The sequence below is a fragment of the Plecotus auritus genome, assembly GCF_963455305.1.
Source record: "Plecotus auritus genome assembly, chromosome: 6".
In the NCBI taxonomy this organism is placed as follows: domain Eukaryota; kingdom Metazoa; phylum Chordata; class Mammalia; order Chiroptera; family Vespertilionidae; genus Plecotus; species Plecotus auritus.
Genome location: NC_137773.1, coordinates 144,005,824 through 144,033,472, shown reverse-complemented (window position 1 = coordinate 144,033,472; position 27,649 = coordinate 144,005,824). Strand labels below are relative to the sequence as shown.

Sequence of the window (27,649 nt, the reverse complement as noted above, 5' to 3'; positions counted from 1 at the left end):
AGGCCTCAGTTTTCCCATCCAGAGAGGGGGAACAGTGCCTTTCAAGTTTCCTTTAAATAGCAGATTCCAACAGAATCCCAAGACATAAACCAGTGCAGCCAATGGATAATGCCAGGGCACGTCTGTAGGTCTCAAGTTAGAAACTCCTGCGCTTGGAGCCCCCTGGGGCCCTTCCACTGACATTCTAGGCAGATGTAACTACTTTCCCCAAGCCTCAGTTTCCCTTTCCATAAGGTGGAGCTTGGGGTGGGGGGTGAGCCCAGCAGCCTGCCACATGGAGCACCCTCCGACCCCCAGCTTTCTGGGAAGACTAAGCAAGCTGGGCTCAGGATCTGCCTCTGGGCTTGATAGGCAGGAGCAGCTGGTCACAACTCCAGCCCCAGCTGGGCCTCAGCCCTGCACACTCCTAGTTCCCTCGATGCCAGCTCAGGACGGACCCCGATGGCTCTGATGGACTCCCGGCTCCAGCTCTCAGCTGCTCCTGCTCCCAGCCCACCCATGTGTGCTGGCACCAACTGAGGGGACCACATAAGTACTTCAGAGAGGGCTGGGTGATGATGACATGAGGTGTCAAAGCCTGTGACTACATGGTGCATCCAGTTAAATGCAGCAAAGAATGAGGCAGATGAGGTTCCGGCCCCCGTAGGGCTCTTGGATTCATGGGAACAAGCAGGTCTCACAGCAAATGGGAGCGTGCTGCCAAGTGGTTAGAGACGGGAGGTTTCTTCTGGGTTCTCTCCTGAGCCCATTGTGGTTCCCACCACAAAATCCAAACAGAATTCCTGAGCCACCCACTCTGGCTCCTGCCAACCCAACACCTTCAAAACAGCCCAGAATCTAAACCTGGGGTGGGGCCACTTGTACCCCTGCATCCATAGGTTTGTGGTCCTCCATTGCTGCCTTCTGCCTAGGGGTACTCTCTCTTTGGGTGACTGCAGGCAGGTCTTAGGGGGCAGGGGCCAAGTTCCAGGTGAGGTTCCCTTAGGCCAGCAGTGAGGCCAAAGGTCAAAGAGAAACTCCAAGATCTCAGCCATGGGAGGTGTAAGTGGGTCAGAGAGGGAGGACCTTAGCTGGCCCAGGCAGAGAAGGGGATGCAGGCTCTCGATGTGGATCATGGTGCCAGGAGATGGTCAGCACAAGGCTCTTGATGAAGACCCTGACCATCCCCAGGTACCAAGGGCCACTTGGAGGCAGTCCCCAGCTCCACACCAGGCAGGAAGGAATGAAGCCTTCTCAGCAAGTAAATTGCTCTAACAGACATTTGCCTTCTCCCCTCCTCCCCCTCGCCCCCCACCCCCGCACCCTCGCCCTCATTTACAGCCCTTCAGGGGAGGGCTTCATGGCGCACAAGACTTGGGAGTTACATCCACCCCCTCCCTTAAGAAAATATTTGCTTGCGGTACAGATGCATTTAAATGAGCTATGAAGATGGGCTGTCGGAAATCTCGGAAATCTCGCCATGGTTGTCTTTCTCGCTGCTCCTTTGGAATTTACTTTTGTGGATGAGCAGCTCCTGCAAAGGTCAAGCCATGGGTTATGGGAGAGCTTCCCTTCAGCGTTTCTCTGAGTGCCCGCTGTGCCCGCCCTGGGGGCTGAAACCCCAGGAGACAGTGGGAAACAGGGTCTTCCCTCTGCCTTTCTGTCCCTATCAGCCCATCAAGCACACTGGCTTTTGATTTTATCCAAGAGTGTGTTTGGAAGCAATTGTTGGTCCATTCTGGGACAAGGCAGGGTTTAAATAAATAATCGGTCTAGAAAGGTTAAGTAACTTGCCCAAGATATCCAGCTGTAAGGATGGAGCCAGCTTCACATCTAAGAGGTCTGTTGTTGTTTTTTTAATCCTCACCTGAGGATATGCTTATTGATTTTTAGAGAGGAGGGGAGGGAGAGAGATAGAAACATCAATTGGTTGTCTCTTGTATGCACCCCAACGAGGGATCTAACCCACAACCTAGGTACGTGCCATGACCAGGGACCAAACCTGCAACCCTTTGGTGTATGGGATGATGGTCCTACCAAGTGAACCCCCAGGCCAGGGCAAGAGGTCTGTTCTTAAAGGTGCTGATATGGAACTTCAGGGGCTTGTTAAGGGGTCCAAGAGAGCAGATGAGGAGCAGCTAGCTCTGTTGGTCACTGAGGAGGTGCTTTTGAGCCTGACTTTGAAGGATGAGAAGACACATGTCAAAAAAGGGAAAAGCCATTGCAGATGTGAGTCCATGAGTGAAATCCCATGTGACTAGTGAGAAGAGCAGGTGGGAAGTGGAGATGGAGCCAGGTCATGAGGTCTCACTCCTACAAATGTGGTCCAAGGACCAGCAGCCTGGGCATCACAGAGCTGGTCAGTAATACTCAGGCCCCACCCGAATTTAACAAGGTCCCAGGGGATGCAGATGAAGTGGCAAAGCACAGCATTGGGAATTTGGCTTTCCTCCTGCAGGCAATGGGAGCCACAGATGGTTGTAGAGTAAGGGGGTGAGAAGGCTCTGCAAGGTCCTCAGACAGCGAACTCAGCCAAGGTAGAAGGGGAGGATCTGCCCTGGGAGTTGGCCTACGAGCAGGAGGAGCTGCTGCCCTGCTCCAAAGATGACCTCTCTCCTCCAAGGCTGCCAAACGTCGAGGAAGCAGAGGAAAAGGGGGGCCGAATGCTGGGCGTGTGCAGTGGCTGAAAACCAGGCCTGCTAGGTGCCCAGGTGGCCAGCACAGATGCAATGGATGGCCCGTGAGGGGCACTGGGAACGCCTAGGGGAACTGGCAGGGCCACTGAGCTGGTGGGCAGCAGCCCCATGGTCAGGAAAGGCCCTGCCACCTTTGCATCCTCAGGTTTTGTTAGATGTTGGAGGATGGATTGCTGTGACCTGGGGCACATGTCTAAACCTCTCTGGCCATCAGCTTCCTCGCCTGTAGAATGGGATAATAAAAGCACCCAGCCCCTGGTGTTGGGGAGACCACATATTAATGAATCAGAAAACGTACACCCATCTATTTTCCTGCCATGAATGTTACACCAACACTGAGAAAGAGACCAGAGAGGCAGAACTTGAAGGTCAGATGAGCCCAGGTTCAAATCCCAGCCCTGCCAGCTGTGTGATTCTGGGGGAGTCACTCTGTCTGGGCTTCTACTTCCCCACCCATGAGGAGTGAGGGCAGAGCTCTAGGAAGGGCTTTGCAGCCTGTGACTGTCCAACACACACTCATGACCTCTTCCCTGCATGGGGCCAGGCCTGCAGCCATTCTTGGTGTCTCTTAAGGGGGCACCATTGGCACCACTGTTGGGACATTCTCTGTTGTGCTGGGCTGTTTTCCATACTGAAGGACCCCTGGCGTCCCTGACCCTTGCCCACCCATGGGCAGTGACCACTGCAATTAGGAACCAACCTACCCCACGCTGCACAGATGGGAAAACCGAGAGCCAGAGAGGGCCCCCCAGTGCAGAGCGGGGGCCTGGACCCCAGCCTTTCCTTCCTCTCAGGCCCCAGGGCCGGGTCCATCACAGCCACACAATCAAGTCCATCACAATCAAGCCGTGTCCTGAGCCCAACGGGGTCCCTGAATGACAGCCGGAAATGAAGTCTGGGTGCAGAGATGGCGATTTGAGGATGAGAGATAAACCCTTTATTGCTGTTCAGTTGCTTCTTCCTCCCTCTCTCCTCACACCACCCAGGAGGTCAGGCTAGGACAATGGCTTCCCAGCCTGGTGGCTAAACTTTTCTATAAGGTGGGCATTGTCGTCCCCATTTCACACCGCAGCCTTCCTCCAGCCCTGGGGGGCAAGCGTGCAAGGTCAAGGGGTCTCAGGTGACTGCGAGAGCCAGCCTGGCAGTTTGTGTGCACAGACCAGGGGAGAGGAAGGTCCGGATCGGGGAGGAACCCAGCTGATGGCTCCTCAGGACCAGGTGGAGCAGAAACTGTGCCAAGCTCTGTTTTCAGCATTCTACATCTATTTTCTCATTTCAGAGATGCAGAAATGGGGTCCAGAGAGGTACAACCACTTGCTCTTAGTCAACGGAGTGTGAGGGGTGAGCTGGGATTGGAACCCAGGCCCTCCTGATGCCATCCACACAAGCACGGCATCCAGAGCCTCCTGAGAAACGCACACACGGAGGGCTCTCCCCAGCCCACTCATGTGCACACGATGCAGGAAGGACAGAGGGACTGTGGGGTGGGGGTTCCCGAGCTGCTGTTCACACAGGACCGACTCTGTGATAAGAACATCCCACAGGATGTCGGAACACCCGTGTCTCTCGCAGAAGGGATTATTCTCCGAGAGGGTTATAGGAGCCCAGACAACAAAGGGGCCAAGAGTCAGGGTGGCTCAGAGGAGAAGTCCAGGCCAGCTGCCTGGTGGAGGCAGCATTTGAGCTAAGCCTTGAGAAACAAAAGAACCAAACACTCAAAGATTAGGCAGGAAGGGCATTCCAGGCAGAGGGGACAGCCTGGCAAAGGGTGGGAGGGGGAAGGCGCACATGATGTGTAGGGAAAGGCACTGACCAGCACGGCAGGTCAAAGGGCTCCAAAATCGAAGGTGGGCTGGACAGGCAGGTGGGCTGGGTCCTGATTTACAGACCTGCTTTAGAGGAGGGAATGTACTGAATGGGGCATTCCTGGCACTGTGGCTGCCACGTGGGGGGCATTTAAGGAGGAGCGGGCTCTCCTAAGTCGTCTCCCGTGTGATGATGGGAGGGTGGGACACAGAGGGCCAGTGCAGCCACAGGGGAACCACATCATCAGGGGTGTGCTGGAGCCTCAGCACGCAGCGTCTGATCACAGCAATGCCCTCTGCTGGCTGGTGATCCACGAGACGTTGGGAGGCACAGGCCTTTTCCCGTGCCCTCATGTCCAGTGGGGTGGGAGACTGGCCTCAGGCCAAGGTGGCTAAGACTGTGCCTGGAATCCTACCTTCTACCCTCTAGTCCAAGCATTACCTTCTGAACAAGTGCAAATGCCCCAGGAGAAGGGGGAAGAGGCTAACATTTATAGGGCGCTTACTGGGTACCCAGCGTTTTATGTCAGGGTCTCTCGGAATCTTTCAAAAGTCCTTCTGATCCCATTTTACAGAGGAGAAACTGAGGCCCAGAGGAGAAGGAACTTGGCCAAGGTTTCCAGCGAGGATGGGCTGAGGGTCAGATCATCAGAATCAGGGGCTCCCACCTCAGGTCCTTTACTTGTGCTCTTCCCTCTGCCTGGAGCCCCCTTCCCCTCTTTCATCCTTCAAACCCACCCTAAAAACTGCTTCTACTGAGAAGCCCACCCTGACTGCACCAGGTGGGTCCCCTTTACCCTTTCCTCCGATGCATTTGCTCACCTGTTCTTTCCCATTAAATGGGAGATCCTCAACGGTCCAGCTCATTGACTTTGACCCTGTGCCCAGGACTGGGCCTTGCACACAGTAAACGCTAAGTGTTTGCTGAATGAGTGAATGAGAAATCAGTGATGAATCCACATAGCCTCTGGATGGCTACAGTGGAAAGAAACCAATAATGTATCCCCTCTAACACTTCAATCTGATATAGGAAATCCTTCCTGCTGTCTGGTCCAGCTTGTACAACTCCACAAATGGGGAGCTCACCACCTCAGGAGCAGCCCACTTCATTCCTAAACAGTTGTGAGGGATGAGAGCCACTCTGACATCCTGAGCTGAAGCCTGCCTTCCTGTGACTCTGCCTTCCTGGCCCAGTACCACCCTTCATAGTCTCAAGGGCTGTGTCTGGTCCCAGGTCATGGCCTCTGAGCCCTGGCAGGAGCATCCACAGCTCAGAGTCTGGATATGGCTTCAGTGGGGACCCGCCAGCTCCCTTCCCATCCTGTGAGCCTCTCCCTAGTGTGTGGCTGGACAACGTGGGTGGCCATTCACCCCATCAGTCTGGGGCGGTGCTCATATGTGTGTCTTTCATCCCCTATAGATTTCAGCATGCTTTTCACTTCCGGTGCTGTTTGCTTCAGGCTGGAATCTCTTTTTCCAGGCGAGGAAACTGGAGTTCGGAGGACAGGAGACAGGAACTCGGGTGTCTGGCTCCAAAGCCTTCCTCGCGGTTCAGGAGACACATGTGCTCAAAAAGGCTTTGTGTGACCGTTTTATCTGATGTTGTGCCCTCCTGGTGGACTCGACTATTGAAAGAGAACCCTTCCCTCTGCAGGCTGATGGTGGAAGCTCAGGCAGGGTGCTAATTTGGGAGGGACCCCGCACAGCCCAGTTAAGAATATGCCAGTGAGATCCAGGCAGCAGGTGCTCCCTGGTCGAGGTGTGGGTGCGGGCTCTGCAGCGTTAGAGGTGGGCTCTGGCAGAAGCCATGTGTTTGAGGACGAGGCCTGACCCTGAGATTTCTGGGCCAGTGCCTGCTGCCTGCCAGCTGAGGCACTCACATTCCATGGCATCCTCTATGCTGTTCAGGAAGAATCACTGGGTGGTTGCCAACTGGTGTCCAGGACCAGCCTGCCCCTCTCCAGCCTAGCCTCCCCGCACCAAGCTCCCTGAGCCCTCTCGCACCTCCCCGACTTCACACTCACAGCCCTCCAGGAATGTGCTCTCTCTAATCCCTCCCCTGCCTGCCCAAACCCTGCAAGTCCCCCAAGATTGCCCCACTGTCCCTTCCCCCAGGAAGCCTTCCCTGATCCTCCAGCTAGTTGATGCCTCATCTGAGTCTCCAAAGCCCTCAGGCAGCCCTCGGTCCCGCTTTTTTCAACTGACCAGATGTCCCCTCTTTCTTACCCATCTTCCCCCAGATGAGCCTGACACCAGAGTGGTGATGAACATTCTAGCTGTCCCCTGCCAGTCTGTTAGCACCCCCTCCTCCAGCAGGAGCACCACAGAGGGCCTTAAAGGGGCCCTGCGTTCAAGTCAAATGCTGTGAGCATTTGCCAGATATGTGTCCCCCTCACCCACCCACCTGCCCACACATCTGCTTATGAGTCACCGCCACCTCGGCCAAGACAGCAAAATGCAGGGCTGCAGAGACAAGGTCAGCTCAAGGAGAGCAAGTAGGCAGAAGGGGAGAGGCTAAGAGGAGGCTCCCAGCCACTGGAGAGCAGAGCCAGAGGCACAGAAGGGAAACCAAGGCCAGGAGGAGCAGGGACTTGTTCAAGGACCACAGAGAGTGGGTCAGCCTTGGTCTCCTGTCTGATGGACGTGTCTTCCACTCCATCAGGCCATCTCCCCGGAGAGGGAGACAGGGCCAGTGGCCTTCACAATTATCTGGGCAATTAAGACAGGCAGATGGTTCCGCTGGACTGAACATTCAAGCCGACACACGGAAACGATGCAGGGACCTTAGCTGACGAGATCAGTGCTGGTTGTGGTGGGTGACACAGGCAAGGCACGTGTGCTATCAGGACGTTCACCCAAAGTGTGTGCCTGGGATCTGGTGGGGTGGGGTGGGGGGAACGGCTTATCTGCCTGCTCTGTCCTGTTGGACTTCCCCAGACCTGGGCTCAACTCTAGGCTCTGCCCAGGAAGGACCCAGACAGGCTGGGGCATGGACAGAGGTGGTGACCAGGTGGGGAGGGTGCGAGATCCTGAGAAGTGGGGGCTCAGCCTGGAGGGGGGCCTTGCAGGACCCTATCACTCTCTGCAGGGCTGTTCTGGGGCAGAGGGAGCAGAGTGAGGGCAGAGAACCTTGGGGGACCCAGGAGAAGACAGACCAGTAGCCACATACTGGGAATGCAACAGAGGGGTCCCCTGCTCCTGGTGGGGGAGACGGGATAGCTGACCACTGAGAAATGCCCGCTGGAGAGCCATTTGGGCTTTGAAGTCAGCAGGCTTGGATCAGAGGCCCAGACTGCACCATCTCCCTCCTAGCTGACCTTGGAAAGGCCCTTCCTCTTTTGAGTTTCCTCACCTGCAAAATGGGGCAATTTAGTTCACAGCCCGCAGGGCTACTGTGAGGATGAGAACATCCATGTCAAGAACTTAGCACGGTGCCTGGCCTGGCGTACAGCAAGTGCTCAATCAGTGCTTGAGGACAAAGAACAGGTCCAGAGGTTTACTCCAGGCTGCCTGGATTCCAGGAGCAATTCCTAGGATGAGTTTATCCCTGGCTCCTTGATAAAGAAAGAAATCCCATGGCCTGAGACACCACGGCTGATCTGAACTTCGGAGGCCCACTCATCGAGGGGGCAGAGGCCTGGGAGCAGGGTGCTGTTCTGGCACTGGGGGAGGGGATGCTTCCCACCTGTGGGGTCAGATCTGAGACCCCTTTGCGGCTGCCGCAGTGTGAAAAATGCCAGGAGCCGGATGTGGAGGCGAGTTGGAGACAGAGGAGAGCCTCATTACGGAGGGAAGGAAGAGTGAATAATTCATCACAGACGTGCCTATGGAGGGGGTGGATGGACAAAGCTGGGAGGGAGGGCACAGCACAGCACTTCCTGTGCCCAGGAGGCCCATGCAGCCAGAAGAAGAGGTTACTATCCTTAATAACCTTGTTATGCTAAAACTGCCCATTGCATCGCTAATACATCACTCTGCCCACCCTGGCCGGGGAGGTCTGGGATAGGCCCTGCCCAGAGCCTCCCTGTGTTTATCTCCCCCACACATGAAATTAAATCCCTCACTCTTTGAATTGAATGTGACCATTTTGTGGCCTCAGAGGCCAAAGCACAGCCCCTTGGGAAACCTCACTGAACCGATCTGATCTCCCAGAATCCTCCATTCCACCCTTTAGGGAGGCGCTGTCATTATGTCTAAGCTATGGAGGAAGTGTGACTCGGGAGAGTGTGTCCTCTGCAGGCACTGAGGTCCAGCACCTGGGGGTTAGAGTCAGGCCCTCCCCTCCTCAGCCTCCATTTCCTCCCTGTCCAGATGCAGACAACAAATGACATTGCCGGAACCATCTGAGGTCAGCCAGGGGTGGACACTGGGTGTCCAGCATGGTATAGGTGCCCACCTCTCTGGGTGCACCAGAGGTGCTCCTCCTGGGACTGAAATCGGGGAAGCCGAGCCAGGACTGAACACCTCCTCCCCCCAGTCCTGCCCAGGCAGGAAGTGCTGCTTCTGAATTTAAGCAAAGCCTCCAATCCCAGCTGGGGGACACCAAATGGGGCTCAGCTGACCATGTGGCCCAGGGATCCCACCTCAAGCAATCACAAGGTGAGGAACTTCGGGGTCCTACACATAAGATGGGAAACAGAAAGGCCTATGAAAAATATGGGCTGGGCCTGGCCAGTGCGCCTCAATTGGCTGGGCGCTGTCCAGAGCACCGAAAGGGTGCCAGTTCCTCTCGCAGTCAGGGCACATGCCAGGTTGCAGGCTCCATCCCCGATAGGGGCGTGTAGGAGGCAGCAGATCACGATTTTGCTCTCACATCGATGTTTCTCTCTCTTTCTCCCTCTCCCTTCCTTTCTATGTAAATATCAATAAAATATTAAACACACACACACATATATATCTTCTTACCTAATAAAAGAGAAACAAGCAAATTAACCATCACTCCTCTATGCCCACAGCCAATCAGAGTGAGTATGCAAGTTAACCCAACAAAGATGGAGGTTAATTTGCATATGCAGGTTCGGAGTGGCCGGGAGGGGCATGATGCCTGCTATGAGGGGAAGGGGGGCGGCAGAGGGAACTACTGGAGCCCTGCTACGGACCAAAGCGAGGACTTGCTGGCTCCCCCGGACTTGCCACCTCGCGGTGGGCAGGGAGCGGGGACTTGCCGGCTCCTGGGCGGGCCAGGGAGCTGGGACTTGCTGGTTCCTGGGTCGGCCGGGAGCGGGGACAGGCCGGCTCAGCGCGGCTGGGAGTGAAGCCAGGGGAAAGGCGGCCTATTCTTGCACGAATATCGTGCAACGGGCCTCTAGTGTATGTGTGTGTGTGTGTGTGTGTGTGTGTGTGTGTATACACACTAGAGGTGGGGAGGCGTGTCCTCTGACATTTAAAAATGTATTTTGGAAGAGAAAACACCTCTGTGTTCTTAAATCCTTCTCCCTTGAGCTTTCGTCTTCACAAATGGATGGCCGGGTTCACTGTCGGGGCAAACAAGTGTAAGTGCCTCCTGTAGAGCCCCCATAAAGGAATGGAGGGAGACAGCACTCAGTGAATCAGGGCACCCTCCCTCCTTGTTAGGCGTTTGCTGGTACTAGACACGACCACCTTGGTGTATGTATGGGGCAGGGGTGGGGGCAAGCAGTGAGGGGGAAGAGGAAGCAAAGTGGCTGGACCTCTGATGGGAAGATTGAATTAAAAATTACCCGGTGTCTACTGTGTGCCAGGCCCTGCTCCAATCTTCCCAAATCATCTCTGCAATCTGGGGAGGATGGCTTTCCTTGGATCGATCCATTTTACTGATGAGGAAACTGACTGAGGTTCTGAGTGGGCCACACTGGAAGTAAGATTGAATCCAGGTCTGCTGGGAACCAGGAGTACTTCCTGCTTCTCCGCAGGGGGCAGAACCTGATCTGTAGCAATTAGTTGGCTATTCTCCAAAGCTCAAATCTGGAGCAGCCCTGGCTGTATCTGTCTATCCCTCTAGCCTAGGAGGGTCCCCCTGGGTTCTCAGGGTCTGTGGTCCTGAATTGGACAACAGCCCTGATGGGGGAGGGGCTTCTCCCTTGGGGAGGTCCCAACATAGAAAAACCCTGTCCCTGAAGCTCTTCAGGCTTTGGCTGTTCTGTCCCTGTGGAAGGGGCTTAGGGACCTCTAGGATATCAGACCACCAGCTGCCGTGGGCCAGCGCGGAGCCTCGAGTCCTGTGTCTCCCCATGGACCCTGCTACCCTTGATGACTCCTGAGGAAACCCCTCCCCATGTAGGCCCCGCAGAGCCTGGAAAATGCTCATGGCAGTTATGAGAGCTGCCTTGAAAGGGCCTCTGCATGACCGCTGTGTGGCCTTGGGCAAGTTATTTAACCTCTCTGTGCCTCAGCTTCTCCCCTTGCACAATGAGAATAAGGATGGGATCAACCTTGCAGGGTTGTTGTGAGGAGCTAATGAGTTAATGCATTGCCTGGCACACAGTGGCACTGAATTAATGACAGTTACTATTGTTCTTATTAGCGGTGTGATTATTCTTAGTTCTGATGCCTAAAACACAGAGACTGTGATCCCACAACCTCTCCCCTCCCCTCCACGCTGTAGATGGAGAAATGGCAGCACAGGGAGGCCTGGGGGGTGGAGGGGGGTGGCGGGGGGAGGGGGAGTTGATTTCCAGCTCCAGACATTTCTCCCAGCCCTACTCCCACCCCAGCCTATCCTCCACCCTGAGCCCCTCCTGGGACTCTCTAAGGCGCTGGACACCTGTCCAGGGATGGGGCCCTGCACATGCTGGGACTCAACATAGACTCAGTTTCATTCAGGGCCAAGACCTGCCTTTGCCCTCACCCCACCTACACACACTCTCCTCACAGAGCCCCTGTCTCCTCCCACTCCCCCATCCCCCCAAGTAACACCCCCTACACACACACACAGAGCACCCCTGCCAGCCCAGACATAGAGAGCCTCACACCCCGAACAGGGAGGAAAGAAAAGACCATCAGGGACATGCCATGTGAGGGGATGATGAAGGAGACTGTGGCACAGAAAAGTAGAGAGGGAGGGAGGGAGGCACACATAGAGAGAGACCATGGGATAGACCGGGGTGGGGTTTAGGTGAGGGTGGGGATGGGGACGGGGAGGAGGAGGGAGAGGGGGGGGTGGACAGACAGGAGAAACAGTAAGAGAGGGAGAGACAGGCAGAAAGAAAGAGACAGAGTTAGAGAGACTCAGACACAAAGAGTATGCAAGAGAAACCCAAAAAGCGCCAGAAGACATCGGGTCAAGGTGAAGCAGGAAGAGACAGGGCAGGGAGGGGAGGCCCTGGCGGAGGTCCCCCTTGGGCCCCTCAGCCTCGCCCTCCATCCAGACCCAGGTCCTGCCGCCCAGCCCCTGGGCAGGCAGCAGGATCTGCCCCGCCATCCGTCCCCGTCCCCTTCCGCTCCGCTGGGTACCTTTGGGCCGCCGCCTCACCACGCCCAGACGCCACTTGAGTGACACAGCCAGCATCGCCCTCCTGCCCTGGGGGCCCTGGGCCAGGGACCAGACCTGCCCGCGGTCCCGCTTCCGGAGCCCAGCGCTCCTCCGCTCCTCCGCGCTCGGAGCTGCCTGCGCTCGCTGGCAGAGGCTGGGAGCTCCCTGCCCCCGCCTTCCCCGAGTTGCTAAAATAGAGAATCCTCCCCAGAGCCAGCGGTTGTGGAATCAGTGGCGGCAAGGCCCTTCCTCCACGACAGCCTGGGGTGTTCTGGACCCTGCGGCAAACTTCCAGGCCCCACCCCGCAAGTCCTCTTCCTCCCAAAGCACTCACCTTGCCCGCCCCTTCTTTGGCCCCAATCTACCAACTCCACTCCCTCCTTCCCTAAGCTGGACTGTCCGAAGCCCCCAGGCTTGCACTTGCAGGTCCTCCAGCTGGAATGCCCTTCCTCTCTGGCTCCATTCAACTTCTGGGAATGTGTGCTCAGCATCCTGAGATCCCTGTTTGCTGGCGTCCTTGCCTGCTGGGTCTCAGTTATGCTTTTCATACTAGGTTGGGATTATCTACTCACCCCCAAGACCAGAAATTCCCAATGACAAGGACAGGGTCCACTTGCCCTGTGTCCCCTGTGGTCAGCCCAGGCATTTGATGGGGTCATCGGTATAATCAAGAGACCCCTTCAGGGCTGAGAAGGGAGCCCAGACCGTCTGAATCCAGAGCAGGGGCTCTGGCCAAGAGGGAGCCACCTCTTTTTGGTTTTGTTTTAAATATATTTTTATTTATTTCAGAGAGGAAGGGAGAGGGAGGGAGAAATAGAAACATGATGATAGAGAATCATCAATGATGATAGAGAATCATCGCTTGGCTGCCTTCTGCACGCCCCCTATTGGGATGGAGCCTGCAAGTGCCCTGACTGGGAATCGAACTGTGACCTCCTGGTTCATAGGTCGACACTCAACCACTGAGCCACATGGCAAGGCAGAGGAGGCTCTTGTTCACTGTCTGTGATGAGAAGACCAAGGGCCCAGTGACATATGGAAAGTACAGCAATAAATAAGGCTGCACAGGAAGGTGGGTGCTGAGGCACCAGGGGTGGGGGAGACCCAGAGGCCTGGCCTAGGAGGGTTTCCTGTCACCAGTTTGCCCTGGAGGATGCCTGGTAAATGTCCCAAGCTCCACAAGTGAGGACACCTCCAGGGCTGGATCCACACATGGATAGAGAGGTGGGTCAGCCCACAAGGATCCAGGCCAGCCTCCACCCCTCCATTCTGCTTTTTCCATTCCTGCCTGGGCCTCACAAAGCCTCAGAGGCCCCAGTTGCTGCCACCCCCCACCAGCTTCCAGAAACAAATTAGCATCTCATCAGAAATGCCTTTAATCTTCTCCAGCCCCTTTCTTCCCTTAGCCCAAGTGGTGACATTTCTGCCTCCCAGCTCTTTTGTTGTAAAAGAGACAGAAGCCTCTAAGCTTTAGAGAAGGGGGGTGAGGGGCAGACCCCTCTTAACTGCTTCTCCAGGCTGGGGGAGGGAGAGGATGAGGACCATCCACCCATCTATTCACTTACTCAACAAATATTTATTCAGCACCTTCTGTGTGCCAGGCCTCGAGGCACAAGCATGAACAAAATCAAGCCCTCACGGTGCTGATATTCTAGTGGGAAAGACAGAGAAGAAATGACAACTGTAATAACGGAGTAAATGTTACAGTATGTTAGAGGTGAAACACAGGAGAAATAAATGGAGCAGGGAGAGGGGTATGGGAGCACAGAGGGAGATGTTCCCATTTATAAAGGGGGTAGTCTCCCCAGGACCCAATGTGGTCTTATAGCCTCTTCCCACTCTAAGGGCCGCTGGGGCTCCTCAGAGAAACGGCTGATTCCAGGACAAGAGCCTGGGACATCTTGTGGCACCAGGAAGTCGAAAGGACACAGAGGCCAGCTTGTGGGGCTCCCATTGGCCAATATCTGGGGCAACTTGAACATCAGAAAGAATAATGACTGCAAAACTGTAAAAATCCATGTGTTCATGATTCTCAAAAGGAAAAAAAATCGCACGGGTCCCTTTGGAGGTAGTTAAGGCACAACCTCATTATTCTGTAAACAGAAAATGAAGGTAAAGAATGAAACATTTATCCTGTCTTCCTGTATGAACAGTATTTTAGAACCTAATAAGAAAGTCATTCTTTACAGAAGAACCACAGCAAATAAGTGCAAAGAAAAGAGTAGAATTGAAAAACCACCTTTTTGCAGCCCCAATGAAACTAAGGATCTGGCCATCAATGCAAGGCTGAAAGGGACTGAGTGACAGAGGCACCAGGCAGGTAGCCCTTGACTCCGTTGACCCATCTTAGCATCACCAAAAGTGGAACATTCTGGCATACGTGCCTCTGATAGGATGTGGAAGGAAGACCATAGTACCATCCATGGTGTATTCTTGCCTACAGACTTAAACCTGAATCAAATCCAGGTTTAGACCCAAAGACCAGTGGACAGAAAGTACAAGGGACAAAGAATGTGTTAAATGATACCACAAGGACATTCCACAGGACAAATGACCCGGTTTCGCCAACAAGTAATTAGAGGGAAAAAAGAAAAAAAGAGGAAGAAGGGACAGTTATAGATTAAAAGAGACTTAAGAGACCCATCAACCAAATGCAATATGAGGACCTTAGCTGGATTCTGATTTGAATAAACCAAGTGTGAAGACATTTGGGAGATAAGACGGAGAAACTGCACAAGGATTGGCTATGAGATGATATTAAGGAATTATGGTTAATTCTTTGGGCTGATGCTATTGTAATTATATTTAAGAAAACATCTTTATCTGTTGGAGATACAGATGAAGCACAAAAAGTTCAAGATTTGCCCTTAAAATGCCTCAGGGGTATCCCTGTGTTATATGTACCAGTTAGAAGTAAATAAAAATTCAAAATATAAAATAAAAAGAAGCATGGGGGTTATAAAAGGCCTCACTGAGAAGGTGACATTTGAAGAAAGGCTGAAAAGAGGGAGAGAGCCATGGGAGGGGGGTGTCCCAGCAGGGAGGGGGCAGAGCAGGTCTGGGTGTCCAAGGAGGGGGACCTGTGAGGGGAGGGAGTGGGGGGTGTAATGCAGGGCTTCCTAAGCACTCTGGCGTTTCCTCTGCGTGAGATAGGAGGGAAGCCAGTGCAGCATTTGAGCAGAGAAGAGACATGGTCTGACCTGTGATTCAACGCCATCCTCTGGCTGCTGGAGGGAGAAGGGACTGCAGGGGGTGAGGACAAAGGCAGGGCGACCAGGGAGGAGGTCCCTGCACAAGGCTGGGAGCCCAAGGTCATTGGGGATAGGGGTGAACGGAATCTGCTTTTTTAAAAGGTGGAGCTGCCTTCCTCTGCCAGGGTTAAACATTTGCAAAACAACTGATCGATGTTCCTTTCTCTGGGGTAGCGGCATGAGCTCTGGGTCAAAAAGGCCTGGTGGTCTCTGTGTGGTCACTTCCCACTCTGGGCCTCAGTTTCCCCATTGGTAAAATGAAGATGATGATTAAAAACTCGGACAATCATTAGGCTGCTCTATGGATTCAGCAGAGGTGAAAATGTCCTGCAAACTGGAAAGGGCTGGGCATTGTGGCCAAAAGAGAAACAGCCTCTACTGGGCAACTACTACATAACGAGGCTCTACGAACATCAAGCCTCACCTTATCAAAGGTGCCATCACCGGGGGAGCTGAAACAGCTAGGGCAGAATCAGGAATGTTGCTGGATTCTATCCCACTATGCTAGTTGAGTAGAATCACTGCCTCACTGTTGCTCTGCAACAAATTTGAGGCACTAATGTTCAGAAAGTGAAACTGATGATTCCAGCATCACACAGCTTCCAGGTGGTAAAGGAGGGATTTCCAACACAATCCCGCCCCTTTACCTTTTCCACACCCCCTCCCAGGCCAAGCACCAGGAACCAGCCCCACAGGGAAGCGAAAACCCCACCAGGGAAAACAGATCATCTATCTGATGGTTCTAAAACGATTCTGAGCCAAAAAAGAAAGTGCCACCACGCATTTTCGGCATGGGCCAGGGTGGCTGTCGGACAGGTGCACCAGCAGGGACACCTGCCAGGAAACAGGTGGCCTGTCTGTAAATGTTCCTGGCACTGCCTTCACGGTGTAATAATTAGGCGCAAATGCCCGGGCAGGCACCACTAATGAATATGCAGAATAAATCGTGGGGCACTTGGGTGGAGGTGACAGAAATGCTGTTAATTATGGCCCTCAAGTCCCACGGGGCACAGGCCAGGACCCCTCCCCAACCTAGGCTATGTCAGCACCGGTCCAGGTACTTTCTGTTAGGGTCACCGAAGGAGGACTGCAGGTGGAGTGCAAGAATGTGCCTAACACTTTCCTTGTCCATAACGTCGCCAGGCACCAGGTGGCTGTGACCACTTCATGAAGTAACACAAATCTGGGGCCTGGGAGGGCTCTGTGAACAGGACTTCTCTTCTAATTATGTGCCAGGCATTTGCTTTCAGAATGCAGTTCTGCCTCTGAAAAATGGGGATCAAAATAACTAACTTTTATCAAGCATGACTCTGCAATAGACATTCCCAGGCTTTGTACACATTAACCCTCTCTGTCACCCCACCAGGTGATGGCTACGGTTAGCCCCATGTGGAGACCAAGGAACATGGAGCACAAGCAAAGGGCCAAGGTCGCAGGCTCTGAACCTGAACCCCAGCAGGCTGGCTCCAAGCCCACATGTGCACCCACTCTGCTGTTCTTCCTGAACACGGAGGCCTCTGTTGTGGTCTCCCTGGGAGCGTGTGGGCGGGTGTGATTAAATACAGCAAACGTGGCAGAATGAGCAGTGAAGGCACAGCACCGCTTCCAGCACGGCTGGTCTCCGTGTCCCTCCACCTTGTTTTCTGCTGCATGGCCCTCCCCACAGGCTGGAGAGCCAAGGTGCCCTGTCCTGAGAGGCCCTCCTGGGTTCTGACCAGCTGTGTGACCACGGGGCCACCACTTCCCCATCGGCACCATGGGGACAGCCACCTGGCATTTCAGGTGGTTGGGAAGGTTCTCCCAGGTCAAATGTGGGAGTTGGTATCATGCCCACCCTCTTCCCTTGGCACCAGCCAGTGAGACCCCCATCTGGGAACTGGGGGACAGCCTGCAGGGCACACAAGATTGAAACCATGCAGCCTCTCTAGCCCCAGGATGATGGATCCAGACCACAGAGCATTCATCATGTGTCCACACCACACTGGGTTCTGACCACAGGCCATTAGAATAGAGTGGAGAGTGCCAGGATTACAGGCATGGAAGCCACAGCGGTGAGTGGACCCAAGCCACAACCATCATCAGATCCAGGGTGAGGACAAGGCAGAGGGATTGGCATTGTGGGACCCAAGACCTTGTCCAAAGGGACAGTATAAGTCATTGGTTCTTGCCAAACAGATTAGGATCTCCCAAAGCTCCTTTCCACAGCTCCTGACTCCTCCAACCTTACCTTCAATCCCACCAAACGCCCCTTCCCAAAGCCTTGGGTGAGAGAGGCAGTTACATGGCCACTGCATGACCTGGGACAAGTCCCTGCCTGCTCTGGGCCTCAGTTTCCCCGCTGTAAAATTAGGGGGTTGGCCCTTTCTGAGGGTTAGTTCGCCTCCGATAACCTGTGAAATGTTTACGTCACTCTTTTTTCCCTCTCTACAACCTTCTGTGGCTCCCAAAGGACCGCACTTGAATGAATGAATGAATGAATGAATGAATGAATGAATGAGTGAGTGAATGAATGAATGAATGAATGAGGAACTCTCCTGAAGTCTGATCAGTGCTTTATCTTATTCATCTCCCATGCCCCTGGAATCTAGGCCTCTGCTCTAGGTCTCCTAGATAAACCAGGTCCTTCTGCCCTTCTTTTACCACAGGCCTTCTCCTTGGAAAGCCCTCCTCGTCACCTCCTAATGACTCCCGATAGATCACCTTCTCCAGAAAGCCCTTCCTGAATCCTTAGGCTCTTGCTAACTTCTCTCCACACATTGCTGGACCAACCGGACACTCCTTAGCACCCCACTGCTCCCTGCACTCCCCGCCCCCCCAGCCACAGTCCAGCTATCAGCATCATTCACCTGTACAATAGCAGCAGCCTCCACCCTCGCCTCCCATAATCCACCTTCCTCATGGCGTCAGAAATCAGACCTGATCTTTCCCCTGCTTATGCACTCCCATGGCTCCCAGGACACTCTAGATGAGACCCAAATACCTCATAAGGCGAACAAGATGCCATTTGTTCAGTCCCCGGGGAAGGCCCACTCCAGCCTCCCACTGGCCTCCCACCATTTCTCAACCACTGTGCCTTTGCACCTGCTGTGCCTTTGGCCTGGAGCCCCATTCCCTGCTGTTTGCATGGTTCCTCCCTCGCTCTCCCCTCGAGGTCCTCATTCAAATATCATCTTCTCCCTGACTATGGTAAGGTGCAGACCTCACTCCCCAGCACCCTACCCATTCCCTGCTTTATTTTTCTGTAGCATTTGTCACTGACAAACCACTTTTTACTTATATTGCTTATTAATTGTCTGTCTCCCCCACTAGAATGTCAGCTGCGACCACCCCCTGTCCCGGCATACAGTAGGTGCTCAATGAATACTTGTTCAGTGGGGGCTCAAGTCACACTTAGTCTTGAGGCATTTTCTTGCTCTTTGCTGGCGGTCAGTCCTGCCACTGAGGTCAAGTGTGCTCCCGATTCATTCCTCTCTGTTTCCCCCTTAGTTTGGGGCAGATGTTGGCTCAAGGTCACTCAGCAATGAAAGCAGAGCTAGGATTTGAATCCAGGACACTCTTTCAATCTGATCCTGGGCATTGAACAAATCTCTGCCAAAAAAGTCTCTACAAAATCTTCTCTGCAAGAAGAGGACAGCCCCTGCCCTGACCGGGTGACACAGATGGTTAGAGTGTCGTCCCCTACACCAGAAGGTTGTGGGTTCGATCCCCGGTCTGGGCACGTATGGGAGGCAACCGATCAATGTTTCTCTCACATTGATGTTTCTCTCTCTCTCTTTCTCCCTTCCTCTCTCTCTAAAAATAAATTTAAAAAACAACAACATATCCTTGGGTGAGGATTAAAAAAAGAAGAAGTGGACAGGCCCCCTGAGAGGAAGCCCAGCCACAAGTCATTCGAAGTTCTTTGCCACCCTGTGGGTAGCAGCGCAGTGAGGCCAGCCATCCATCAAGGCTAGACTTAATGAGGCTATTAAGTGCCAGGGCCTTCCATGGGGACCTGCGTGCCTCTGGGCTGCAGGGTCACATGACATGCCAGGAATCAGGAGAGACAGCAAGAGGTTCAGGCTGATGCCACTCCAGAGATAAGGAAAACCTGGGGTCAGAGTGAGGTCACCATTCACAGGGGCTCTTCTTGTCCACAAACCAGGGTCTGCCTGAGGCTCGGGCAGCAGAAGCATTGAGAGAGAAAAATAATGATGATGACAGCAGTGACAATCCAGTACCATTTATTCCAGGCCCCGTGCATTCATTTGTACCCCGTCATTTATTCACTCACTCACGGAATAGTTGCTGAGCAGCTCTTACGCTCCAGCAGTGAATACAACTTGCAGCACTTGCATTCCAGTAGGGAAGACAGACAATAAACAGAATAAATATGCACTACAAGGTAGGTTGAAATAAGCAGAGGTGAGAGGATTGTGTGTGTGAGGTACCCCTTTGATCAAGTCTTTACTCAAATGAAGGAAGTGGGGGACCCAGCATGCAGATCTCTGAGCCAGGAAGAGGACACAAACCGTGCAAAGGCCCTGAGGCAGGACTGTGCCTGAGGATCAGGAAGGAAGCCAGTGTGACGGAGCTGAGTGAGTGACAGAGTAGATGTCTCAGAGGATGTCAGGGAGGTCACAGGGGCAGACCACAGCGGGCTGGGTTGGCTGCAGTGAGGACTTAGGCTTTTCCGCTGAGGGAGGAGGGATGCGTCAGAGGGATGTGACAGGACCCCTCTGGCTTCTGGGGAAGAACAGACTGTGGGGAGTGAGGATGAAGGAGAGGGGACCCGTGAGGAGGCCACTGCAACCATGCAAGCAAGAGATGCTGGGGGCTTGGGCCAGGAGGGTGAAATGTGGGGGGTTCAGGGCATGTTTTAAAGAAAAGTGGTAACTCTACAGATGCACACAGCCCTATGAGGCTGGGAGAAGTACATCTACTTCACAGAAGAGAAAACTGAGTCTCAGAGAGGTTAGGTCACTTGCCCAGTGCCACACAGTAAGGAAGTACCAGAGCTGGGATTATAACCCAGGCCATCGGGCTCCAAAACCTGTGCTCTCTCATCATGACGGCCATGAGGGTCTCCTGGGGTACAAGGTTCAGGGTATGAGGTCAGAAGGGGCGCATCCCCATCCCATCACTAGCCCTGGATTCAGCTACAAAGTGAAGCTGGAGAGGGGACCAGAGGAACGCTCGTGTAGGAGGCAGGAAGAGATGGGACAGGTGAGAATGAGAGAGGAGGTGGCTGGGGACATATTCCCAGCTTCCTAGATGCTTGGGAAGTGTGCTGGACACAGGGAGCAATCGGCAAACATCCCTGTCAGGAGGCAGTGGAGAGCGGGGTGCACTAGCTGTGTGACCTTCAGCTCATCATTTACTATCTCTGTGCCTCGGTTTCCTCACCTGCCAAATGGGGCTGTTGTAGGGGTGAACAAATAGCAAGTGCTGCCACAGCAGATGGCAGGGCGTGGTATATTTAGCTGATAGGCGTCAGCAGGGCCACCAGGGGCATGGGCAGGGGATGCAACAAAGCCTCCTCACTCTGTCCCCACTGTCCTGCCTTCAGGGTGTTGCCTCACACTCTATGTCCGTCTTCTGCTGTGGACTCAGGGCCTCCCTCCATTAGTTCCGGAGTGACAGCCGTGACCGATTTGGACCTGCTTGCCTGGAAGTCCAACTGCAGGGGAAGGAAAAGATTAACATTCCTTCTGAAACCAGGAGATTCACTAAATGACATGGTGGCTGAGAGCTGGGTTCTCAGAATCATGCTACGCCGGAGAAAGCTTCTGGTCCAAAACTGCACCCCACCCATTTTACCAGATGGGGAAACTGAGGCCAAAGAGGGAGGGCATTCTCTCAATGCTTCTGCTGCCCGAGCCTCAGGCAGACCCTGGTTTGTGGACACTTTCTGAGCCACCAGATCCCCAGGTACCCCGCCCCCCTCCCCCACCCCCCGTCCTGGTTCTTGAGGTTTATGGGATCCAGGCAAAGTAATCACGTGGGCCAGCAAGAATGTCCAAGGGCCTACTGGGCCACACAAACCCTCTGGGTGCTGGATCATGAGAGACCCAGGGGGTCCTGAGGGAGATGCCTGGAGACATGACGGGAAGGGGAATTTGGGAAGAATTTCCGAATTTTCACACCTGGATCTCCTTCCCAGGGTCAGGCTCTGTGCTACTGTCCTTTCTATGTGTAATCCTGTCAGATCCTCACGACTACACTAGAAGGCCGGTGTTTTCAGTTAAAATAACCATCACTCACAGAGGGGAAATGACTTACCCAAGGTCCCACAGCTGGTGAGCGTCAGGGCTGGGAGCTGAGCTGGATGGCCTGAGCTCAAGCTGCTTCAGCCTCTGCCCCCCGGATTCCCTTTCAGGAACACCCAGATCCCCCACCAGGCATGTCAGCCAGGCTTCTGAATGTCATGGGAGAAAATCAGCCCTGCCTGACGGCTGGCTCCAGACCTCCCCTCAGGGAGGAGGCAGATTTGGGCAAATAACAGGCAGAGGATATGTGACAGCCAGTGGGTCAGGGGGCCAGGGCAGCAGGGTTGGTGGCCATCCTGAGGAAGTCAGAGGGAGGAGGGGAGCAAGGAGAGGCTGAAAAGATCACCCCTCACAGCAGTGGTTAGAGGCGCAACCACTATCGAGGACCATTCTAAGAAGGTCACCATGGGAACCAAGGAAACTGAGGCATAGAGAGAGTAAGTGATGTGCTGAAGGTTACACAGCTAGTGCACCCTGGGCCAGGCCCCGTTCTAAGCACTTTATGTATACTAACTCACTTAACCCTCACAAAAACCTTTGCTACACCTACTAATATTATTCCCATTTTTCAGGTGAGAAAACTGAGGCTCAGAGAGATGAAGCATCTTGCTCAAGGTCACCAGCTAGCAAGTGGCTGAGCCAGGATTTACACCCAGGCTGTCTGGTTCCAGCATCTATGCATAGAAAGAGGGGCTTGAGGCAATGGGAAAAGCTGAGGGAAGGACTTTTAAGGACCACGGTTCTGATGTTCAATGAGAAGAAATGTGAGTTTGTGCAATGAAACTCCCTTCATTGCCTCCTCCTGGCCAGCATCTTAGTCAAGCTTGCCATTCTACATCCCTCTTCGGGGTGTCCATGTCCCAGCCTAACCCCAGATGGGCATCCTGGGAATAGAGCCCACCCTTGTGGGTCAGGGATGTGAACTTTACACATCCCTGAAGCAGCAGCACCAGGTCAGAGCCAGGGGGCTGGGGTGGGGTTGCTAGGGGTGCAAAGAAACGTTGGAGGGTATTTGGGCTGTTTAGGGCCCGGATTGGGGATGTTGAGGCTATTACAACCTCAGCCAGATTAAAAGCAGAACTATGCTAAGTGTAGTCTGTGGCCCCGGGCCTGTCCTTGAACTATTTCTTGCAGGACAGCAACAGATAAGTTCAAAATTGGGAAAAAACACTTAGAGATTGTTCCAGCAATTGCCACAACATCCAAGCAGCTGATCAGTGGCTTCCATTGTTCATGCCTTTGTTGTTTTTTAAAATATATACATTTTTATTGATTTCAGAGAGGAAGGGAGAGAGAGAAAGAGAGAGAGATAGAAACATCAATGATGAGAGAGAATCATTGATTGGCTTCCTCCTGCACACCTCTTACTGGGGATCGAGCCCTCAATCCAGGCATGTGCCCTGACAGGAACCGAACTGTGACCTGTTGGTTCATAGGTCGGATGCTCAACCACTGAGCCATGCCAGTTGGGCCATACCTTTGTTGTTTTATTTCATTTCTCAATCATTCATTACTGGTGTATTTTTCACATGTATCGGTCTCCAATCGATTGAAAATAAAAAGAAAATACTAGCCCTTCACCAGAGAGTCTGAGAAGCACCGCTTTAGAGGAACTAACCAGTGACAAGATGGCGCTCAGCCCGATTTATAATTCAATTTAAAGTAAAGCTGTAAAATAAAAGTTTAGCTTTCAAAATGACACACTTTTATGCATGCTGAAATGGAAGTTGTTTTTTTGCTGTTGTTTTTTTAAGATCAGGGTTTCTCAACCTCCAGCACTAGTGGCATTTTAGACCAGATAATTCTTAGTTGTGAAGGGCCATCCTGCACATCCTGGGATATTCAGCAGCATTCACGGCCTCTGCCACTAGATGCCAGCACACCCCTCCCCAGCTGTGAAAACCTAGAATGTCTCCAGACATTGCTAAATGTTCCCTAGAGGGCAAAATCACCTCCAGTTAAGTGCTGGCTTAGATGTTCTGATTGTGTGTGTGTGTGTATATGTGTGTGTATATGTGTGTATTTGTGTGTGCGTGCATGCATATGTGTTTCATCCCTGGCCCATCTTCCTCACTTACATGGCCAGCCTGCCTGGCCCCTGCGGGCATCTGACTTTGCAACCTCTGGTGTCAGCCGTTACTCTTAAGGAGTGCCTGTCAGATCTCCCATTTCTAAAGTTGGCTCATGTTAGAGGCGCAACCACTACTAAGGACCATTCTAAAAAGGTCACTATGGGAACCAAGGAACCCTCAGAGCTACAGTCTACACAGAGGTGAAGCTGCCTTCAATGCCTCCCACCCCAACTCCCAGAGTGAAGAACAGTAGACAAGATCAGCCGCTGGACAGAAACTATGGACTCCAGCCAGAGGCAAGGGACTTGGTGCCTAAAGAACAACAGGTTGTGATTGAGAGAAGCTAGAAGGCCAGCTGGCAGTGGGGCTGGTGGAGCAGAAGCTCCTAATGGGCACCATCAGGAAGTGCACAGCTTGTTCAAACCACAGATATCTGCCCTCCAACCGTGGGGGATGATTCAGAACGACCTGGCAGGGCCCCAGGCTCTGTCTTTTTAAAGCTTACCCGGTGATTTCGATGCACAGCAAGAGAAGAGACCTTCCTCTGAGTGCATCAGAGTCCCCGGGGAAGCTTGATAAAAATACAGATTCATGGCAAAAAAAAAGAAAGGTCTGACAATACCGAGTATTGGTGAGGATGTGGAGTAACTGGAGCTCTCATATATTGCTAGTGGCAATGTAAAATGGTACTACTTTGGAAAGGAACTTGACAGTATCTACTGAAATTTTAAAATATGCATATCCTAAAATATACCTCAATAAAGCTGTTAAAATATGCATATCCTACGGCCCAGTGATTGCACTTGAAGGCATGTACCCAAGAGAAATGTTGCACCTGGCTACCAGAAGGCATGTTCAAGAATATTCATGGCAGTATTATTCCTAAGAGTAAAAAACTGGAAACAATCTAGAAGTCCATCAATAGTAGAACAGGTGCATGAAAACTGTGGTGTATTCATGCAATGGAATTCTGCACAGCAGTGAAAAAGAATGCACTGATGCTGCACACAACACAATGGATGGATCTCAAAAGCATGACATTGAGCGAAAAAAGCTAGACAGAGAAGAGTGCACACTGTAAGATTCCATTTATGTGAAGTTCAAGAACAGGTGAAAACAAACTTTAATGTGTAGTGATCTATATAAGGTGGGAATAACATAAAGAAAACCAAAGGAGTGATCACCCAAGATATCAAGAAGGTGGCTACCTCTGGGTAGAAAGATGGAGGAGACAAAATTCTATGGGACTGGCAATGTTCTATTTCTTAACCAGGGTGGTTACAAGGGTGTTCATTGTCATTCTTCTTCTCACTACACCTCTCTGTTATACCCATGTGTACATTTTATGATTTTAAATGAAAGGTGAAAGAAGTGTTTTCTGCCCAACTCCAAGCAGTGCTGATTCCTCAGGTTTGGGTTGGGGCCAGGAGATGAGCATTTTAAACATGCTCCTCACCCAGGAGATTCCGATTCCCAAGGTCCTGGGGCCATGCCAGGGTCTAAGACATATGCTGAGGACATGCCAATGTGAGGAGCCCAGGAAGCCAGCCCCCAGGTGGTAGGTCCCAACTCCAAAGCAAGCTGGGCCATCGCTAGTTTTGAGTGATGAGTAGACCAAGTAAGAGCCAGGCGTCCACCAGCACAGAGGCCAGCCCACAGAACGTCCTGCCGAGGTAGTGCCCAAAAGAATGGCCCTGTGGGCTGCTTGCATTATCAGGAGCTCTCGTGGGCTTAAGGAGGGAATTTCTAGAGGGCCACTCTGGATGCAAGGAATTCTGGAAGGGAGGGTGGCACGGAGTTCACCCGTGCTGGCAGCCTGGTGTGGCCAGGCTGGGCTGACAGCCCTTTAAGGAAAACTAAATGGATGGGGAGGAAGCAATTAAGGGCTGTCATCAGGAGGCAGCTGGCATCTGTCCGATGGGGAATCTGCTGAGGCTGTTATCTGCTCAGAGCCCAGGTAGGGGGGAAGCACCTCACTGGGGAACCTTCAGGCCCATGGAAGGTGTGAGAAGCCATGGAAGATGTAGAGCCTTATCAGCCAGGATGGACTGGTGCAAGGCAAGCCGGAGGAGGAAGTGGGCTACCCACCAACAGCCCCTGATTTGTTGATCGCCTGCTAAGAGCCAAGTCCCAGGGCAGTGCTTAGGATTGGAGGAGGGCAGATGGGATCCATAGCCATGGGGCTCATGGGTAACTGTGTCATAAAACGTGGTGAGCGTTGCAGAGCTCAGGATGGCACTGTGAGAGGGTATAACAAGGAGCACTAGGAGGCTTTCCTTCAGAAAAGGTGCTTGGAGTAGGCCCTGGCCAGGTAGCCTGTTGGTCAAAGCATCGTCCTGATTCACCAAGGTTGTGGGTTCAATATCCGGTCAGGGCACATACAAGGAACCACCAATGAATGCATAAATAAGTGGAACAACAAATGGATGCTTCTCTCTCTCTCTCTCTCTCTCTCTCTCTCTCTCTCTCTCTCTCTCTCTCTTCCTCTCTCCCTCCTTCCCTCCCCCACTCTCTAAAACCAATAATTTAAAAAAAAAAAAAAAACAAGAAAAAAGAAGAGGTGCTTGGGGTGAGTTCTGCAAGATTAGAGGGAACCAGAGAACAAGCCCTCCCCATCCCACCCCAGGCAGGGAGAACAGCATGGACCAGGGCCCTAGGGTGGGAGTAAGAATGAACGCCCCCGCCCCCCCAGTGCTCTCACACAGTGGACACGGCTCCGGGGCTTTCCTGCCTTAACTCAGTTCATCCTCATGACCACAGTCTGATGTGGGTGCTATTATACCCATTTTACAGATGAAGAAACTGGGTCACAGAGAGGTTAAGTGACCGGCACAAGGTCACACAACTCATCAGTAGCAGAGACTAAATTTGAACCCACTGTGCTACACTGCCTCTCATTTGGCTTGTTTTTCCCCAAGAATGGAAAGGAGGCTGGTATGGCTGGAGCCCAAAGAAACCGCACAGCAGCGAGAGAGAGGGTGGAGAGGGCAGCAGCGCCAGGCCACATGGGAGGACGCGCACTTGATCTTGGCAGCAGTGAGGAGCCATTGGAGGTAGGAGGACGGGATGGTATCAAATAGAGGTTTTAAAGGTGCTGCCGGCAGGGTATAGCCGAATAGTCAAGCAACACCGGACCACCAACAAACACCTCCTCCTTCCGCACTGACTGAGCACCGCATGGCAACACGATCTTCTCTCCAGAAGGTGTGGTCCATTTTGACACCCCCACCCCCGCCCACCCACTACACAAGGACATCTCAAATACAAGGGAACAAATTTCCCCAACTTTGACTAACGTGAGGAAGCACTTTCCGGCACAAGCCCCAAAGAGCCCTTTAAACCTTTGATGAATCCTCTACACGGCGCAGTTAAGCCACTTCCACGTTTTTCCGTTGCCGTTTTTGCTTTATTGAGGTCAGCTTCATTGAGATGGAGTCTTTCCTAATTAAGATTTGTAACGAAGACCTGACTCATCAATCAGCTTCTTTGCCCACAGCACATACTACTGATCGGAGACAACTTCTGCCTCCGTGGACTTCCCACGCTGGCCATGATTTCTGTCAACTGCAATTCTCTCGGGTCAGATTTATGCAAATCTTAATTTGGCATGGAAATGTGATTATTCTATCAATGTGTTAGATCAATAACTATTTTTACCGTGCACAGTTTCAGCCAATGTCAGTTTTATTTTGTGTTGATTATTTCAGTTTGTGATGGATTGGATTGGAGACAAATGGTCTGTGTTTCTTAGGAAATCCATGAGAAATTGAAACGTTTGTGAGTTAGAAAAAGAAAAGGAGACTGAAGGCAGAGAGAGAGATCCAGAGACACACAGATGACCACAGGCAGAGACTGACAGGGAGAGACAGAGAGACACAGAGACAGAGAGATGCAGAGGGGGAGAGAGACCATGAAATGTCAGCTTAGCTCTTGCCAGTTCAGCAGAGGCAGTGTCCAAGCTCGTGGCCCACAATACTCTGCTTCCTCTCCAATCAGAGTCTGGACCTCTCAGCTCCAGGCCACTGCCCCGCCTGGAACACCTTTCCCTTCTTGACACTCTGCTCAGGGGTTGCTCACTTCACTGCTCAAGACAGCTTCGTAAAAATATGGAAAATGGTCACTCGGATTATATCGCAGCAGACAGGACC

The 27,649-nt window shown here is 52.8% G+C and overlaps 1 protein-coding gene across 5 annotated transcripts in view; it reads right to left on the bottom strand.

Annotated features, from left to right (window-relative positions):
* The window catches only part of GRIP2 (glutamate receptor interacting protein 2), an 81,048-nt gene that overhangs the window by 35,190 nt on the left and 18,209 nt on the right, over positions 1–27,649 (bottom strand). The window contains exon 1 of one of the 5 annotated variants that reach the window (XM_080672368.1): positions 11,912–12,044. The exons of the other annotated variants lie outside the window; for them this stretch is intronic. Coding sequence (XP_080528494.1) covers positions 11,912–11,966 — 55 coding nt within the window. The 5' untranslated portion in view covers positions 11,967–12,044. Of the gene's footprint in view, positions 1–11,911; positions 12,045–27,649 lie in introns of those variants that run through there. 5 annotated transcript variants of the gene reach the window in all.